The sequence below is a fragment of the Arxiozyma heterogenica genome (genome assembly GCF_036370985.1).
Source record: "Arxiozyma heterogenica strain weizmannii chromosome Unknown scaffold_15, whole genome shotgun sequence".
Lineage (NCBI taxonomy): Eukaryota > Fungi > Ascomycota > Saccharomycetes > Saccharomycetales > Saccharomycetaceae > Arxiozyma > Arxiozyma heterogenica.
The window spans coordinates 263705-281082 of record NW_027042668.1 but is presented as its reverse complement, the minus strand read 5'-3'; the positions used below and the strand labels follow the sequence as shown (position 1 = coordinate 281082).

The window sequence follows — 17378 nt, the reverse complement described above, 5'->3', positions numbered from 1 at the left end:
GGTATATTACTCATTTCATTCTATATATATATAGTGTTTATTATCATACTAATAATAAAATTTACAAATATTATTATAAGTTATAAATTGCTCCACTATTAGGAATCATATACTTTTTTTATGTGTTTATCTTTTCTTTAAGGAGCTCAGAAAAGTTTAATCCTTTTAATTTGATTGCAATTGCACAATCAGTTAAATAAAAAAAACTAAATGAAAATAAAGAAGAAAACAGAAGGGGGAGTAAAATATAATACATTGTGATATATATTCAATATAGCAATTTATACTAGAATTTATATTTAACTGTCGACAGTCTAATAAAGGAAGAAACATAAAGTAGTTTACAAAGCATATACAACTTTTCGACATCGTAACCAGATATGAAAGTTTTAAGATTCAACCAAGATGCAACATGCTGCGTAATAACACACCATAAAAAAGTATGTATCTATAATTGTGATCCCTTTGGTGAATGCTTTTGTATAGACTGGGAAGAAAGTAGCAATAAATATGACTATAATAATGATAACCAAAGTGCTCTAATTTTTAGTTATAAGAAGGGAAATAATGATACTCAGACCTCTGTAAACACTCATAACAAAAGCAACGATAGAAGTGAGAGTATTAATGAAATCTTTGGAGAAAATCTACAACCAACTCCTTCATATACCAAAAACATTATTAATGAATATGATGATTGCATAGTAGAAATGCTATTCTCCACAAGTCTAATGACTATGACTAACGGAAATAAAACAAATAAGAGAAAATTGAAGATAATCAATACAAAGAGGAAATCTACCATCTGTGAACTAATATTTCCTACAGATATCATTGACGTGGTAATGAATAGAAAAAGATTATGTGTGCTTTTAAGTAGTGATCAAATTTTCATCTATGACATTTCGTGTATGAAATTATTAGAGACAATCAATTTATGGGAAAATAAGATAAATTCACTATTCTCAATCAATAATAATAGCAGTAATGATAACAATAATGGCACCTGTGATCATGATAACGATATTAATAAATTATTACAAAATCAATTAAATTCCAAACATGCTATAGAGCAGCTCGGATCCAACAGTAAAATTAAATCAACTTCAAGGACAAAAGGTAATATTACCCCCAAGATTGCATTAAGTAACGATGATAGAAGTATTCTAGCATTTAGTACTTATCATCTCACCAAATCAGACCCTAATAATCGTGTATTAAGAGATGTTATCATTTATGATGCAATAAATACTAAACCAATAAATTATTTAAATAATGTTCATAGGGGAAACATTACCTGTCTTGCAATAAACCAAGATGGAACATTAATCACTACAGCATCAGAAAAGGGCACAATCATAAGAGTTTATAACACAGGAATTAATACCATTAATTCAAATAATAAACCAAACAGTAGTATAACTTCAAATCACATTCAATTTAACAGTAAGACGCCTCTATTATTTGAGTTTAGACGGGGAAATCGATCATCTAATATATATCAATTAACTTTTAACTCAATGTCAACATTAATTGGTTGTGTGGGTGATTCAGGAACTATACATATCTTTAAATTAAATGATCTATTTAGATATAATGAAACCACAGATCGGAACGTCTCTGATATTGACCATGGATTATATTTATTAAACTCAAATGAAAATAACCAGGACTTTGATATAAACGAGAATTTTGATACAGAATATAGAAATAAATCAAATTTAGACAGGTCAAGGCAAGTAGTACATTTTTTATCAAAAAAATCAAAGCAAATATTCCAAACCAAAATTTGCAAAGAGATTTTGCTCATATTAATATTCATAATGCCAATAATAGGTATTATCTAGGATTTCCAGAAGAATTCCCAAATCAAATATATCTTGCTGGAGACGATGGACAATTTTTTACTTATGCAATACCTCAAAGCTCGGGTAAGTGCATTTTAGTTAGTAAAAACACATTTTTTTGAGGAGACATATTAAAGAATATAATATTATTAACTTGGTATCAAATAAGTACATTTATAAAGATACCTTGATATATATAAATGCATTTAATGAATATATATATAGATATATTTAATCTATTCATGACAATAATGTTGATCATTCTTTTTTTATCATTTAGATTCTCTATCTCTCTTGCTTTCCCCCTTTATTTTAGAACCAAAAGTATCGTTTATACCAAGGTTGCTTTCCAGCTGCTTTTAAACCGGATTTTGCATCTAATAATTGTTGTAATTGCTCCTCTAAGTTATTTATTTCCTTTTGCAATTCATCTTCCCTACGATCATATTCACAATACCACCAATAAAATTGCCATCCCATATAAACAGTAGAGCTCATCAAAAAAAGTATCCAGGCAGGTCTGATAAAAGGTTTTAAAGTATTTTTCCTAATTATGTTCTGTTCCTGATCCAATTGTTTTAACATCTTTAATTCATTTTCTGCATTCAATAAATCTGTTCTTTCATCAATTAATTTTTTAATTAACCGTGGATCGATATCCTCTAAATTATCAATTTTATTCAAGTGTTCTAACTTTGTTATTTTATATTGTTGCCAGAAAGACCTTAAATGTATATATCTTATGCCATAAATAGTAGATACATGACTACTACTATTGTTGGATAGTCTTTTGATTAAAGGTTGATATTGTGATTGCCTTTTGCTAACTCTTGCAATCATTCTACTTATTTTTTTGTCCCATGTGTTTAAAACAGAGTTTCTATTAAAATTAGATCAGATGTTTGACTTATCTTCCTTACCGCTTCTTCTATGTCTTTTAAAACCAGTCATGCTTCTTAATTGTACAGTTAATCTTCAAACTCCTTTATATTTTCTTCGAAACATTGTTTATTTTTCGCTTTAAAGGGATATTAGAAAATTCGTTATTCATAATTCATCCCCCGTCTTCCATGTGAGAAACCTAAGCTGAGGTTGAATCAGTTCGATCATTAAAGGTGCAAGATCTATCTCAAAAGGAAGAAGTAGAGAATAAAACTATTGACAAGATATGTACCATTGCAGACCACTAGTGAAAAAGATTTCAAAAATAAGGTCAATTATAAGAAGATTCTATTCTTCACAAGCAGTCATCTCTGAATTAGAACAAAGAGAATTAATTTCTCAGATATCAAACCCTAAGCATCAATTAATTGAATCATTAAACAATGGAACAAAAATAAAACTGTACTGTGGTGTTGATCCAACTGCAAGTTCTGTCCACTTAGGTAATTTAGTACCTATGATGGTTTTATTACATTTCTATATTAGAGGCCATGACATTGTCAATATTGTGGGAGGTGCTACTGGACAAGTAGGTGATCCAAGCGGCAGAACTACAGAAAGGTCTGAAATGGTCCAGCAAGAAAGAAACAATAATGTAGAAAATATCAGTCGTCAATTAAGAAGATTTTTTCAAAATGGTAAAGAATATTATTTAAGGAAACAACAAAAGAAAAGTAAGATCACAGATATAAAATCAGATTTAAATGGTGGTTTAGGAAGACACTTTGTTTTAAATAATTTAGATTGGTGGAAAGATGTGAAGATGTTAGATTTCTTAGCAAATTATGGAAAATATATAAGAGTACAACAAATGTTGTCTCGTGATAGCATAACTTCACGTCTTTACGCTACTAAAAATAATCAAAATATGAGTGATGGATTAGGTTTCAATGAGTTTACATATCAAATTCTTCAAGCTTATGATTTTTTCCATCTATACTCTAAAGAAGGCGTTACTATTCAAGTTGGAGGTAATGATCAATGGGGTAATATTGTTGCTGGTATAGATCTAATCCAAAAACTAAACAACAAAAATAATGGATTGAAACAGACGAAATTAGGACCCTATGGGATCACTGTTCCGTTATTAACAACTGCTAATGGAACCAAATTCGGTAAAAGTGCGGGAAATGCAATTTTCATTGATCCACAAATGAACACACCTTTTGATTTATATCAATTTTTTTATAATACTTTAGATGAAGATGTCGAAAGGTTTTTAAAGATTTTTACCTTGTTACCACAAGAAGAGATTGAATCCATCTGTGAAAAACATTCTCTAGATCGTTCAAAACATCTAGGTCAATCTGTCTTAGCTAAAGAAGTAACTGAGTTGATCCATGGGGCTAAAGAAGCACATGATGCAGAATATATTTCAATAGTTTTATTCCGTAATTTAAGCACCAACTCTTCTTCCTCTACTATCACCGTCACTACTGACATTAATGCAAATACTTTAATACCCATTTTAACTAAGATGGGTATATTATATAAGGGACAAAAAGAATGGGATCTTTTAAACTTATTAGTGCAAATAGCTAAAATTTCACGTAAAGAGGCTAAAAGAAGAATTGAACAAGGTAGTGTTTCTATTGGATTACAAAAAGGTAATGTGGTTAAAAATAATATTTTACCTAATGCATGGAATAAACATTTATTATCTGGCAAATTATTGATATTACGTTTAGGAAAACAAAAAGTTTATCCAATTTTAATGAAATAAATTGGGAATTATGAAGAATAACATGTTTACTTTTTAATAGTTGAATATGTTATGCTTTTTTTGATAGTAAGATCATTAAAAAAACCTGTAAATAATATTTAGAGTGTAGTGTACTCTAACAAATATACATGCAACTATATAGACTTATGTGTAATGAAACCTGTTATTAAGACTACATTTTAGATCTAGCCTGGAACCGTTTATCCTATCCATATCCAAATATTAAATGTGATAGATAGAACTATAGAAAGATAGTCTGATTTATGAAGAAAAAAATAAAGGATAAAAAAAACAAAAGGTATCAAACCAAAGAAACACAACTTAAAGGAAAAGAGACAAAAAAGGAATGTTTGAAACCTATTAATTACTAAAATCCTTTTGAGCACGCTACTAAGCTTTTCACAATTTAGTGTTGAGGGACTTAGCTGTTAACTAAATAGATGTCAAATAAGAGAAGGCAGTGAAATGCACACACACATATATACACACACATATATATATATAAAATGAGTGATTCAATAGAATATGATAAATTGGCCCAAAATTTCTTGCAAAAGTGGAAAGATTACATATTATTATATTTTAGGAGACCATCTGATGCTCAAGATATAAACCATTTCAAACAACTTATAAGTACGAACCCAATAGCTAGAGATATAGCAAACAATGCTCGTCGGCTATGTCATATATATGACAACCCAGAATGGCAATCTAAGGTTTTTGAGACTTTAGATTTAGATTTAATTTACTCAAATGTAGATAAAATGCCTTTGGATCATGAGGATCAATATAGCGATAATTTAGTGAAAGAATTACTACGATATTTTAAAAATGATTTTTTCACATGGTGTAATAAACCCAAATGCAAGCAATGTGGAGTCGATTCATACCAAGAACCAATTGGAACGACAGCTTCTACGATTGAGGAACAAAGATTTCAATGTGGGAATGTAGAGTTATATAAATGTCAACGCTGTAATAATATAACTCGATTTCCAAGGTATAATGATCCAACAAAATTGTTAGAGACCAAAACTGGTAGATGTGGTGAATGGTGTAACTTATTTATGTTAATACTGAGATCTTTTGGTCTTGAAGCAAGGTATGTGATAAATTTCGAGGATCATGTTTGGAATGAATATTATTCTCCGTATTTGAAGAAATGGGTTCATTTAGATTCATGTGAACAATCATTTGATGAACCACATATATATTCAATTAATTGGAACAAGAAAATGAGTTACTGCATAGCATATGGAAAATATGAAGTAGTTGATGTTAGTAAGAAATATATTGTTCAAAACCAGCTCCCAAGAGATAAAATCAGTGATTCAAATCTTAATCTAGTATGCAGAATAATAACAAAACAATTACAGCAAGGATTAAATGATTCGGAGTTGTATAGAGTTTATTGTATGGAAGAACAGGATTATTTAAACTCCAGAGGAAATACACAAAGGAAATCCAGTGAAATACCACGTGAAGATAGAATTGGCAGAAAAAGCGGCCCAAAGGAATGGACTACAAGTCGTGGTGAAGATGGTAGAACTTAAGATAGAATCTACATAAATAAATAATAAGGATCTATTTGTATATATATATATATATATATATATATATGAAATATCACATCTGATCTTCAGGAACATCTTCTAAAATTGGTTTTGTCGAGACACCAGAAGAAGAGGTTTGTTTAACTTCCTTAATTGTCTCCAAAATTTTATCTTTATCATTATTGCTATTATCTTCATCTTTATTTTTATTTTTATTCTTATTCTTATTCAAAGCTTCTTTTTTCTGCTGTCTTTTCTTTAATCTTTTCATTTTCTTCTGGTAACTGTAAGTCTCCAAATCACCAAACCCATATAAAGGTCTAAAAGAATCCACGATCCCACAATCTTCAAAGAAATTTGGGAATAGCCAAAACAAACCAACACTTTTTTCGCCTCTAGTGAAGGGGTATGACAAAACAGCCAAGACCAATCTAATAATGGCAATAATAAAGAAAGCCACGATGACCCATAGGGCACCAATAGAGATGTAATAGGTAGCTCTACGCATTTTCAATGGCCACAATGGGTAACAGACTAATGCTAAGATAGTTAGGATGATACCAAAGACAATGACATAATCCCATATAGATTTAGGGTTATAATTCCAGATATAGTATTCGTTTGGCTGTAAGATTGCTTTATCTGTAGAAATCAAGTTGGGGTAATCTTTGCTTGGTTTTAAATTATGTTCTTTAAGTTCATTTGAATGTAATTTTTTAACAGGTAGGATGATTTGGTTAGAGATTAACATAATAAAGATTTGTTTAGCTTTGTCTTCATCGAATTCATGGGTCTCAGAATTAATAACGGATGGATAGATATCTGGTTGATTAGAACATTTATTTATATATTCATTAGAGTTTAAAGCTCTTAGAAATCTTTTATAACGAAAGAAATCGGTTGGATTATTTTGGAACAACCCTTTTCTTTGTTTTAAAGCCTCGTGTTTACGTAAAACTTTAGCAACTTCGAACACAGATTGTTGTTGTGGTGGTGGTGGTGGTTGCTGTTGTGACTGATTCATTTTATTTTATTTCTTTTCCCGTTTATCTCTTTATGTTTAATGAATTGTCTTTGATTTCTACCATTCTCCTATTAATAATGACAATAAATATAAGTATGTATATTCTAACATTTCAATTAATTTGTTTTACATAGTACTATATGAAGAGATTATTTCTTTTCAGAATATTTTAAAATATTCTAGTTTTGTCTATGTTCGTGTAAAAAATAAACAAGAAAAAAAAATAAGTAAATAAGTAAGTAATGTTTCATTTCCAATTTATCACAATAAACGGTATTAAAAAAAAAGAAAGAAAGAGAGAGAATAAATCTCGAATATATCGTTATTAACGGAGTGACTCTGATAAAAGTAAAACAAAACAAGACAAAACAAATAATAATAATAATAATAATAATAATAATAAAGGAAGAAAAGGGACAGATACAGATACAGACACAGAAAGAAGAATAGCTAGATTATCATAGTAACTTATGCTATCAGTGTCAATTATGTTCTAAAACATTACAAACACTTAATAGCTCTCTATTTGTTTAACAAGTAAAAAGAGAAAGAAGATGCTTGAAAAATAATGTTTGTGAAATATCAGTCGATGAAACTAAAAGCTAATACTTTTGTCATTATTATTATTATTATTTCCTTATTCGTTTTGAAAATCCGTATTTAATGATAGAAGATAGGTATTGTTTTTGTTTTCACCTCAGCTTCGATTGCATATTTCTATGTATTGTGTTTCTATGCATGTTTCTTAGCTTTTATTGTTAATTTTCAAATGGACATTTTCCTGAAAAATATACAAAAAAAGGGGTGTGCCTGTCAATTTTGGTGGCAAATTTCCCACCGACAAAAACACATTTTAAAAAGACATGCTGTGATTTTTAAGATATATATATGTATGTATATATAATGAGAAAACATAGTGAGATATATAGAATGCTACACAGCAAGTTAATTTAACGTCTATATATATATGATAAGATATCTTTTTGAATATAGTATCTCTATATAATTAATATATGTGTCTTATTTATATTGGATTAATAAACAAAAACAAAAAAAATACAAAATTAAATTAATAACCTTGTTTTCATTTCAAACACAGACATCTTATCTTTACCATCTTGAGGTTTTGTCTATGTTTAATTTTCACTACTATTATTTTCTTGCTTGGGATACAATTATTTGATCTTTTTTTTTCTTTTTTTTTTTTTTTTTGATGAACAAAAGAAAAATAAAAAAAGTACACGAGTTCGATTCTTTAATGATTTTTTAAACGATAAACAACTTTAAAGATTTGATTTAAAAAGTACGTTAAGAAATAAGTAAAGAAAAAAAGAAAAAAGTCTTACCAACAAAGTTACTACTCAAATAGAAACGCAAAATTTATGATTGCCCAGTAGATCTACTCAACAATTGTATTTTCTGTCTATCTATCTATCTATCTATCTATCTATAATAATGGATCCATTAGTAATTAAATCATTTATAGATAATCCACAGAGATGGGATGCTACTAATGAATCCATTTTGAAAAAACCATTTCTACATATATCACAGCAAAGGGGTAAAAAGTTTAGGACCAGATTAATCGACATCTTTAACCAAATATATCAACTGCCGGACCAGGTTCTAACCACTCTATCACAAATCATCGAGATATTACATAATGCTTCGCTTATGATCGACGATATTGAGGATAATTCTCTTTTAAGACGAGGTGTCAAAACATCGCACCTTGTATATGGAATACCGATGACGATAAATTCCGCAAATTACATGTATTTTGTCGCAATGAACTTGATACCAAAATTGATTATCCAGAACAATAAAAATGTAAATACAAATGTAAACATGAATATAAATGGTAAATCATTATCTACTAATCATATTCAAATTCAATTATACAGAATATTTAATGAAGAAATCTGTAATTTGCATAGGGGACAAGGCATGGATATCTATTGGAGAGACGCAAACGTTATCCCAACAGAAGAGATGTATATGAACATGGTTATCAATAAAACAGGAGGGCTATTTAGGCTAACAATACGTCTAATGGAAACATTATTTACTTTTTACACTGGGCATAATATCGAAAATAGTATGATACCAATCTGTGAGTTGCTCGGAATTATATATCAAATTAGAGATGACTGTCTGAACCTGTCGGATGAAACAATGACAATGAATAAAGGTTTCGCGGAAGATATAACTGAAGGAAAATTGTCGTTTCCAATAATTCATGGACTTAACTATGAGAAAATGAATATTTCTGAAAAAAACCGCTTTCTTCATAACACTATAATATCAAAAACTTCAAATATAGATGTCAAATTGAAAGTTGTCAAATTCCTAAAAGATGAAAGTGAATCGTTGGATTACTCTAAAGACACAATCAAAAACTTAACAATCATATTAAAAAAACAGTTGCAGACTTTTTCAACTAAGTATTATGAAAGCAACATTAGCAATGACCAAGATTTTCTTTCTCCGTTGTATTCAATTATAGATTATTTATCATCATTTTGAAGAAGTATATTTTATCTATACTAAAAGAAAAGACAATAAAAAGAAAAATAAAAAAATTATCCCATACGTCTTACTAATACAATTTTAATTTATATTCTATGGGTATGCATAAATATTTAGATATATACATATAATGAAAAGTAAAATAAATAGGTAATTTATTATTATTATTATTATTATTATATATAATATATAATTTTCCTATATTAAGCAATATTCATTTAAACAGAACATCTTTTACTTTTCAATCTTAACCAAATCATTCTATTAATTTTTGGTAGATTTCATACATCTCACGTAATTGACAAATATTCATATTTTCGAATGGCACATCTTTATACTTACAATATTCTTCCATCAAGGTGATACCATCGGTTTTACATTTCAAACATAACGTTTCTTGGGTATTTACTTTAGTATCCTTTAGTTTATTATGAAGGGGTGATGAGTCCAAATGTAGTAACGATTCTGTTTTTTTATCAACTTCTGCGAACAATTGTAGGCTATTCTTAACTGGATTTAACGGTCCAACAACTGTCTCTTGATAAACTGGATTATATGCTTTTACTTTACTAATTATGTGTTTCAATGAACCATCCAAAACAGATTTTATGCCTTCGTATGAATTACTTCTTATTACCGAATCTTCATTTTCTATCAGTTTTGGTTCTCCCGTATAGTTAGTCCAACCGAAATTTGAAGTATTTGAATTGACTAAATCTTTATTGTTGATTTTAGGTATATTTTGGCTCTCAATTACTTCTATAGTATTTTCAGTTGAGGGTAAAGTAATAATATCACTTATCTTATTTTTGAATAAAAAACATTCATCTTCAGTTAAATTATTTTTTAGATGATTGGGTAAATCATTTAATGTTAATCCCTCAAGATACATTAGAGCTGCATTCAGATTGGTCAGTGCAAACATCTCACTCTCTATTAATTTCTTCTTGTATCTAAAAAGTTTAATAAATTCTTCATTAAGAAATATGTTCTTAGGATTTAATTTGATAATATAATATATCAAAACTGATAAGAAATCATCATTGGATGTAGCATTACCTTTTTGACTTAATATATTATGTATGTTTAATAATTTTGAAATTTTTTCATAAGGGGAAATACATTTTATTATTAAATCTGTAAAATTATTATTTATAATATCGTGCAAATCACTATTATCCATACTTACAGTATCTGATATACCCAGAAATTTAGTTAGCTCAGTGTTGCTGCTCAAGTATAATCTATTCAAACAATGAACCTTTTCTCCTAATCTTTTATCAAATTTGATATATTCAGGGGTATTTTTAAATAATGTCTTTACACTAAATTGTTCTTTATTATTTTTCAATTGATTGTTATTACTAGTACTATTCATTATTTCAACTGGGGTTGCTGAGGTCCCAACTTCTATCAGTTTATTGAAAACACCTCTCTCACATAACTCTAAATATCTCGTGCATTTGACATTGATTATAGCATTTTGTTTGATTTGTTGATCAATTTCTTCTGGTGATAATAATGGGGTTGCGTTATTCATATTTGTAAAAGAACTAGCACTAAATAAAGATGATGATCTTTTGCTTTTGTTTCTATTAATGTTGCTTGTTGCACTGTTACTTCTACTTCTTGCAAATATACTGTTTAACCCAGAACTAAGAGCTTCTCTTGCGTTGATAAACGTATTTGTAGAATTGACAGATAGAGTCATTAAATACACGTATACAGATTTATCAAACTCTGTATAAAAAGACTGAAATATAGAAACTAACTGTGATATGGACAAAGGACTGACATATTTTGGCTGTTTCAAATCAGTTATAAAAAGGTCAATATATTTTGTCAGCTCAACAGGTAATTCTTGGATTTCAGATCTAATCCTTTCAATTTTTGTGGATGTCAATATTTCCTTCTCAGATGAACTGGATAGATTACTGTTTAAAGTAGTATCTTTTCTTAATATCCCATTCACTAAATCAGTATTGGTATAGGTACTTGAAGTTGGTGACCTAGAAGTTTCTTCATAGTTATATGATTCCTTTAATGCTTGCTTTCCATCAAAGAGTTCACTATTAATTGGGGGTGTATAAAATGGTTTCATCTTTAGATTCAATAATCAAAAATAGATAATTGGTAGGAAATATCTTTTTTCTTCTTCCTGTCGTGCTTAAAATTAACTTACTCCGTTAACAGGAAATATTTTGATGAATAAAATTATCTTATAATAGTTTTTTGACTACAACATTGAATTCCTCAACCGTTTCTCTTCTCTGAATAATACTTACTTCTTATAGAAACTTCTAACTTGAATTATCTTCAAGAAAGATATAATATTACCAAGATCTACCTTTTTTGTACATCTTCTAATTATTTCTTAACGTAAAACAATAAATGAAGATCAAAAAACGTTTTATATTTTTGATCTTGCGTCACAAAAAAAAGTTATATATCTAAAAATATGCGTATATAAATTTCATTACATTCATTAGTTGAAAAAAGTAAGGAGAACAATCCCATTATCTTTTTTCTTCATCATATAGGAGAGGGAATAGATTAAAGAAATGATCTATACAAATGGATCACATATACTCAGTACATGTGGAGCAGTGTTTATTTTAAGCTATTGCATATTCTTTTTAATTATTTTCCAATTACTTTTGGCTTTATTCTTAAATAAGGATAAATAATAAGGCTATAAATTGCTACTAAATAGACAAAAAAACAAACAAACAAATAAACCTATATGACATATTATAAATTAAAGAGACCTCACAGTCCCGTCAATAGTGGCGATTCTATTGGGATATTAGATTATAAACGTATTAAATTAATTGAAGATTTTGAAAGGCTTTCTTTATCAGATAATAATGTAGTTAAGTATGACAGGGACTCTTATATTAAAGACATGGGTAACCCTGTAACAAAACTTGTTAAGGCAAAGATTAACCTTCCGAAGTCAGTTAAAAATAAAGTTATTAGAAAAATATTGTCTGCACACCGAGATAAGGATCAAATGGATGGCGAAGTGCTTATTTACTCCAGGATTTATGATTGGATAAAAGAGGACTCTATGAAATTGATTCCGTGGGTAGATTGGAAAGGTACAATATATAAAATGTGGTTACATTGGTATCAAAATACTGTGTGGAAGCCAACTTATAAAAATTATTTACCTTTGTTCGATAATGAAGGCGATTATGATATTATGCATAACTTCAATGAGAATAACTCAAATAATCACGCCAAGCACATTTTGGACAATATAGACATGGATATAGACATGGATTATTGAATTTATTTATTATTCATACCAGATGATGTTCTTTTCTATAATATACATTCCTTTTCAAATAGTTTTAATCCCTTGATGACGCTAATGCTGCACTTAATTATAACGTAATTCTTATGACTTTTTCTCTCTTTCTATATACGTAAATACGTACATGCATATTTAATATTATTCGAGTTGAATTTCATAATATAACATATATACATACTTATTTTCATTATGCAAAGTTGAATTTTTAACTTCTTTTACTTTATCATCAGATATTAACCAAAAAGGTGAACTTTTCACAGTCTTGATAGTTTTAAATTTTTTAATTCCATGAATTTTTGTTTTTTCAATATCTTTATTGTTTTGTATATCATCTATTCTTTCAATTATAGTCGGTGCTTTGTTTATAAATTGTTTATTTTGATTATTAAAAACTAACTTAGGCTTTTGCTTATAACATTGATAATGTCCTTGATAATGTGATCCAGTGTGCTTTACCATAGCCTTTAATGAATATTTCATTTTCTTCATTTGAAAATTGCCATCTTCACCTAGATTTTGCTGATTTAGTTCTAGTATTTCTGGGAATGTGACCCGACAAGAGTTTCTTGCCATTACCATTCCGTTATACATTGATCTCGATAAATGCATAATAAGAATTTTTGGCAGTTTTGAAAAGGCTGACCTTCTAACTATAGTAGTCTTCATTTTACTAGGAACACATCTATTTTTATCGTAATTTTTAATATAATATAACAAATGATTAGGTATATCACTATTTATCTTTAGAATAGGTAAAAGAGCTTTTAATTGACATATATTCTTGTTTTCAAAATCGTCATTATTAAAGTTATAATTTGCTTCGTTTACCAATAATGCAGAAACTTGACAATATAAACAAGAATAATCTTGTATCATTTCATATCCATCATTCTCGATAATTTCTTGTAATGAGCACTCATATCTTTGAGGGACATTGAGTTCCCACATAAATTGATCTTGCTTTTGAATCTTTGATCTTTTATGACAGCTCATGCAGAAATAATGTCTGCTAATTGTACCCTTAAATGGGAAGTCACATTTAATATTTTTTAAAATTCTATTATCACTATATTCATATAATATTTTATTTTCTTCACATAATCTTTGTAATAACATTTGCACGAATTCATGTGCATCATTTTGATCTCTGGATATTTTACTTTGAAAAATTCTTTCTAAAGATTGAACTATCTGAACATTAGATATTACTTTAGGCTGACAAATAAGTTTTTGCAGATCACCACATACGCTACATAAGCTTTCATGTAATAAACCCCTAATATTTGTCTTTGAGTGGTTTTCTGCTTCTTCTGCAATTTCAACTTGTTTAAAAAATAACTGAATATATTCATTTAAATAAATAGTTAAATATTCAAGCGCACTAAAGGCTTGTAAAGAAGAATTGATATAGCAATCGTTGCCTCTATTTGAAATTCCTGTAGTATATTTATCCCATCTTTCACTATCTATATCTACTTTAATTAGTTTAATACCTAAAATAGCAAATAATATGCCCTTAAAACTTGGGTATAATATATAGATAGATGTTGCAGAGAGCACACCATAGGTAAGTTGTTTGTATGTTAATTTTTTCAGACCGAATAAGTTCAAAACATAGTTAATTAAGGACATATTTTCTTTTCGAAGTTTTTTTCTAGTTAACTACTAACATATTAAGTAAACTAGGTTCCACTATATATTTCTATATATATATATATATACTGTAAGTATATATACCATGAAGATCTTTTGAAACAAGAATCAACCGATCTACCATTCACTTATACTCAATCTGAAAAGATTAACTATAACCTTCAATAAACAGCCTAATTATTAACTACCACTCAGACCCATACATCCACTGACTATATAATGTTTGAAAAAAAATCTATAATGCAATAAGTTGTCACCATATCGTTACTCTATATGCATAATACTTTTAAGGCTCTCTTATGATCCATCACTGCCGTAAAGAGTGGCCCATTCTTCATATTGTTTCAAAGACTCCTTTGAAATACTCTTCCTTGCTGTATGCATAGCTTGGCGAAAATCTTGTAGGGAAACAGGACGAACGTTCTCGAAGTTAATTTTCATTAAATCATCTCCAAGATCTCTAATAGGCTCCATGGCAGCTTCTTTAGCCAAACTAGTAATATCTGAACTAGAATAACCATCTGTCATTGTAGCTATAACTTCAAAATCTTCCATAGATAAGCTATTCTTTTGATAGTTCATCAGTTTCTTTAAATGGTTCAATCTTGTTTCATAATCTGGTAAAGGTATATATAGTCTTCTTGAGAATCTACGTCTCGCTGCCTCATCAATTATCCAAGGTAAATTGGTTGCTGCAAGGACCAACACCCTATTATCCAGACAAATGTCCTCATGAAATGTATTACATTTATTATTACTATTTTTTTGTTATCAAGTTCTTGGTTCTTATTATCATTATTATCCCGTGCTGTGGAGCTGGATAACTCGGACCATTGTATCAATAATTCTGTTTTAATTCTTCGAGATGATTCACTCGAATTTTCTGATCTATCTCCCAATAAAGAATCGATCTCATCAATAAATATAATAGAAGGTGCCAACCTTTTAGCTAAATAAAATAAGGCTCTTACTAACTTTTCAGATTCACCCAAATATTTTGATAATAAAGAAGATGCACTTATACTGAAAAAGGTAGATTTAGATTCTGTAGCAACCGCTTTGGCTATCATAGTCTTCCCTGTACCAGGTGGTCCAAATAACAGCATCCCTCTGATAGGTTCCCTTAAACCTTTAAATAAATCAGGCCTTAAAAATGGATATACAACTGCTTCTTTCAAAGAATTCTTAGCCTTCTCTAAACCAACAACATCATCCCAGCAAATAGAGGAATTAGAAACCATAATGTCATTGACAATTTGTTGGCATGCATCAACGTCTGCACCATGAAGAGTCTCCATAATATGTTGTAATCGCGACTCAAAAGAACTCTCTAATTCAGATGAGTTAATTGAGTCATTCATTGTGCGTTTAGATATATATTTTGGCGAAATAGAATGCGATGGATCAGTAGGCTTAGAATTATTGACTTTTCTTGTTTTTTTTTCATATTTGTAGGTAAACTATTAAATGAACTAATTGATTTCACCACTGGAGAACCATAACTCAATATAATGGATTTTTTATTATCAGCCTTTTTCGGTATCATATCTTTCTCATCGCTTTGATTTCTTTGAAGAGTCCTATATATATAGTTGTGAGTTTGATTTGAATAATCTGAGTGATTAGATTTTTGAGATGCAGTCCAAGCAATAACCGCTGCACGGTTCATATCTAACGAGCGTCTATCTGAACTATTCCCCCCAGAAGGAGATTCTAATGATTTTCTAATAGAGATATAACTATTACCGTTATTTTGAGGTTCGGTCACATGGGATCTATTCTTTATGTCTAAACTTCGCCTCGTTGAATTATTATTAAGATGAGATGATGATCCAGATACTATTTTTGCATCAGTTTTACCATTTTCTTGTTTACTTTTAGTTATTTCATTTCTCAACTCATTTATTCTCTTCTCATTTTCTAATTCAAGACGTTTTTGCCTAATTTTTTGTTCTTTTAATTTCCTATTCATCTTTTGTTCGACCTGTTCTTTAATTCTTGATTCTAGGATTTTTTCCCGTTTATCCTCTATCTTTTTACGTTCTAATTCCTTTTGTTTTCGTAACCTTTCTTCTTCATTCTTTTTCTTTAACTGTTCTTGTCTTCTCATTTCTTTTATATGTTCTACTTGCTTCATAATAATTTGATCTTCTCTCTTATCAATATCTTTAATATGTATCTTATTCTTAGTTTTCCAAAATATAAGCTTTTTATTATCATGTGTTTTATCATATTGAGTCAGTATATCAACAATTTTCCTCCTTCTAATTCTAATATCATTTTCTAGTATTCGAAATTCCTCGAATAGTTCTTTACATTGTACATTCTCTAAAACCCACTGGTTCCATCCATCAGTAATGCCGAATTTTTTTTCAATTGTACGAAAACCAGAATCCAAGTAATTTAATTGAACTTCAAGTTGCTTATATATCCTTTCTAGAATTTTATGTTCGCTCGATTGACTTATTTTATCAAAATCTTCAAATATATTCCCACATTGTGTAGCCACAATTGAGTATAATAATTGTAAGGCTTGAAAAATCGAGAGATGTTTTGGTATAACAAACTTTTCATGAGCCATCTAGATCATCAATAACTTGGAAGAAAAATAAAAAAGTATTCTATATGAATTCTTCTTGTGTAATGTAATAAATTTTCAATGCTGTATGTTTAAAAATATTTTATGGAATTTTTAAAGCAACCAATCTTTACTTTTATATTTTTTGTATGTCACCTACAATATATTACACATAACTTTTATTATCATATCCCTCCTTTTCTTTTTAAA

The 17378-nt window shown here is 28.9% G+C and overlaps 9 protein-coding genes and 1 pseudogene across 9 annotated transcripts; 5 read left to right on the top strand and 5 right to left on the bottom strand.

The window, feature by feature from the left end:
* The first annotated feature begins 380 nt into the window (after nt 1-380).
* On the top strand, nt 381-1945 carry PWA37_000974 (hypothetical protein; annotated as a pseudogene).
* Nucleotides 1946-2159: 214 nt separating this feature from the next.
* Nucleotides 2160-2687, bottom strand: INA17 (Ina17p; the record flags this gene model as incomplete). The annotated part of the gene is made up of 1 exon (XM_064857623.1): nt 2160-2687. One exon carries the CDS (start codon nt 2685-2687, stop codon nt 2160-2162), a length of 528 nt encoding a protein of 175 aa, XP_064715461.1.
* Nucleotides 2688-3015: 328 nt separating this feature from the next.
* MSY1 (tyrosine--tRNA ligase MSY1) lies at nt 3016-4512 on the top strand (the record flags this gene model as incomplete). The annotated part of the gene is made up of 1 exon (XM_064857622.1): nt 3016-4512. One exon carries the CDS (start codon nt 3016-3018, stop codon nt 4510-4512), a length of 1497 nt encoding a protein of 498 aa, XP_064715460.1.
* A 506-nt stretch (nt 4513-5018) lies between these two features.
* On the top strand, nt 5019-6065 carry PNG1 (peptide-N4-(N-acetyl-beta-glucosaminyl)asparagine amidase; the record flags this gene model as incomplete). The annotated part of the gene is made up of 1 exon (XM_064857621.1): nt 5019-6065. The coding sequence occupies one exon, from the start codon at nt 5019-5021 to the stop codon at nt 6063-6065; it is 1047 nt and encodes a 348-aa protein (XP_064715459.1).
* Nucleotides 6066-6138: 73 nt separating this feature from the next.
* SEC62 (Sec63 complex subunit SEC62) lies at nt 6139-7089 on the bottom strand (the record flags this gene model as incomplete). Its single annotated transcript, XM_064857620.1, has 1 exon — nt 6139-7089. The coding sequence occupies one exon, from the start codon at nt 7087-7089 to the stop codon at nt 6139-6141; it is 951 nt and encodes a 316-aa protein (XP_064715458.1).
* A 1455-nt stretch (nt 7090-8544) lies between these two features.
* On the top strand, nt 8545-9615 carry BTS1 (farnesyltranstransferase; the record flags this gene model as incomplete). Its single annotated transcript, XM_064857619.1, has 1 exon — nt 8545-9615. One exon carries the CDS (start codon nt 8545-8547, stop codon nt 9613-9615), a length of 1071 nt encoding a protein of 356 aa, XP_064715457.1.
* Nucleotides 9616-9874: 259 nt separating this feature from the next.
* Nucleotides 9875-11719, bottom strand: MUK1 (guanine nucleotide exchange factor MUK1; the record flags this gene model as incomplete). Its single annotated transcript, XM_064857618.1, has 1 exon — nt 9875-11719. One exon carries the CDS (start codon nt 11717-11719, stop codon nt 9875-9877), a length of 1845 nt encoding a protein of 614 aa, XP_064715456.1.
* Nucleotides 11720-12361: 642 nt separating this feature from the next.
* PWA37_000967 (uncharacterized protein) lies at nt 12362-12910 on the top strand (the record flags this gene model as incomplete). Its single annotated transcript, XM_064857617.1, has 1 exon — nt 12362-12910. One exon carries the CDS (start codon nt 12362-12364, stop codon nt 12908-12910), a length of 549 nt encoding a protein of 182 aa, XP_064715455.1.
* Nucleotides 12911-13075: 165 nt separating this feature from the next.
* On the bottom strand, nt 13076-14569 carry UBP16 (putative ubiquitin-specific protease UBP16; the record flags this gene model as incomplete). The annotated part of the gene is made up of 1 exon (XM_064857616.1): nt 13076-14569. One exon carries the CDS (start codon nt 14567-14569, stop codon nt 13076-13078), a length of 1494 nt encoding a protein of 497 aa, XP_064715454.1.
* A 692-nt stretch (nt 14570-15261) lies between these two features.
* On the bottom strand, nt 15262-15951 carry YTA6 (putative AAA family ATPase YTA6; the record flags this gene model as incomplete). Its single annotated transcript, XM_064857615.1, has 1 exon — nt 15262-15951. One exon carries the CDS (start codon nt 15949-15951, stop codon nt 15262-15264), a length of 690 nt encoding a protein of 229 aa, XP_064715453.1.
* Nucleotides 15952-17378: the final 1427 nt, after the last annotated feature.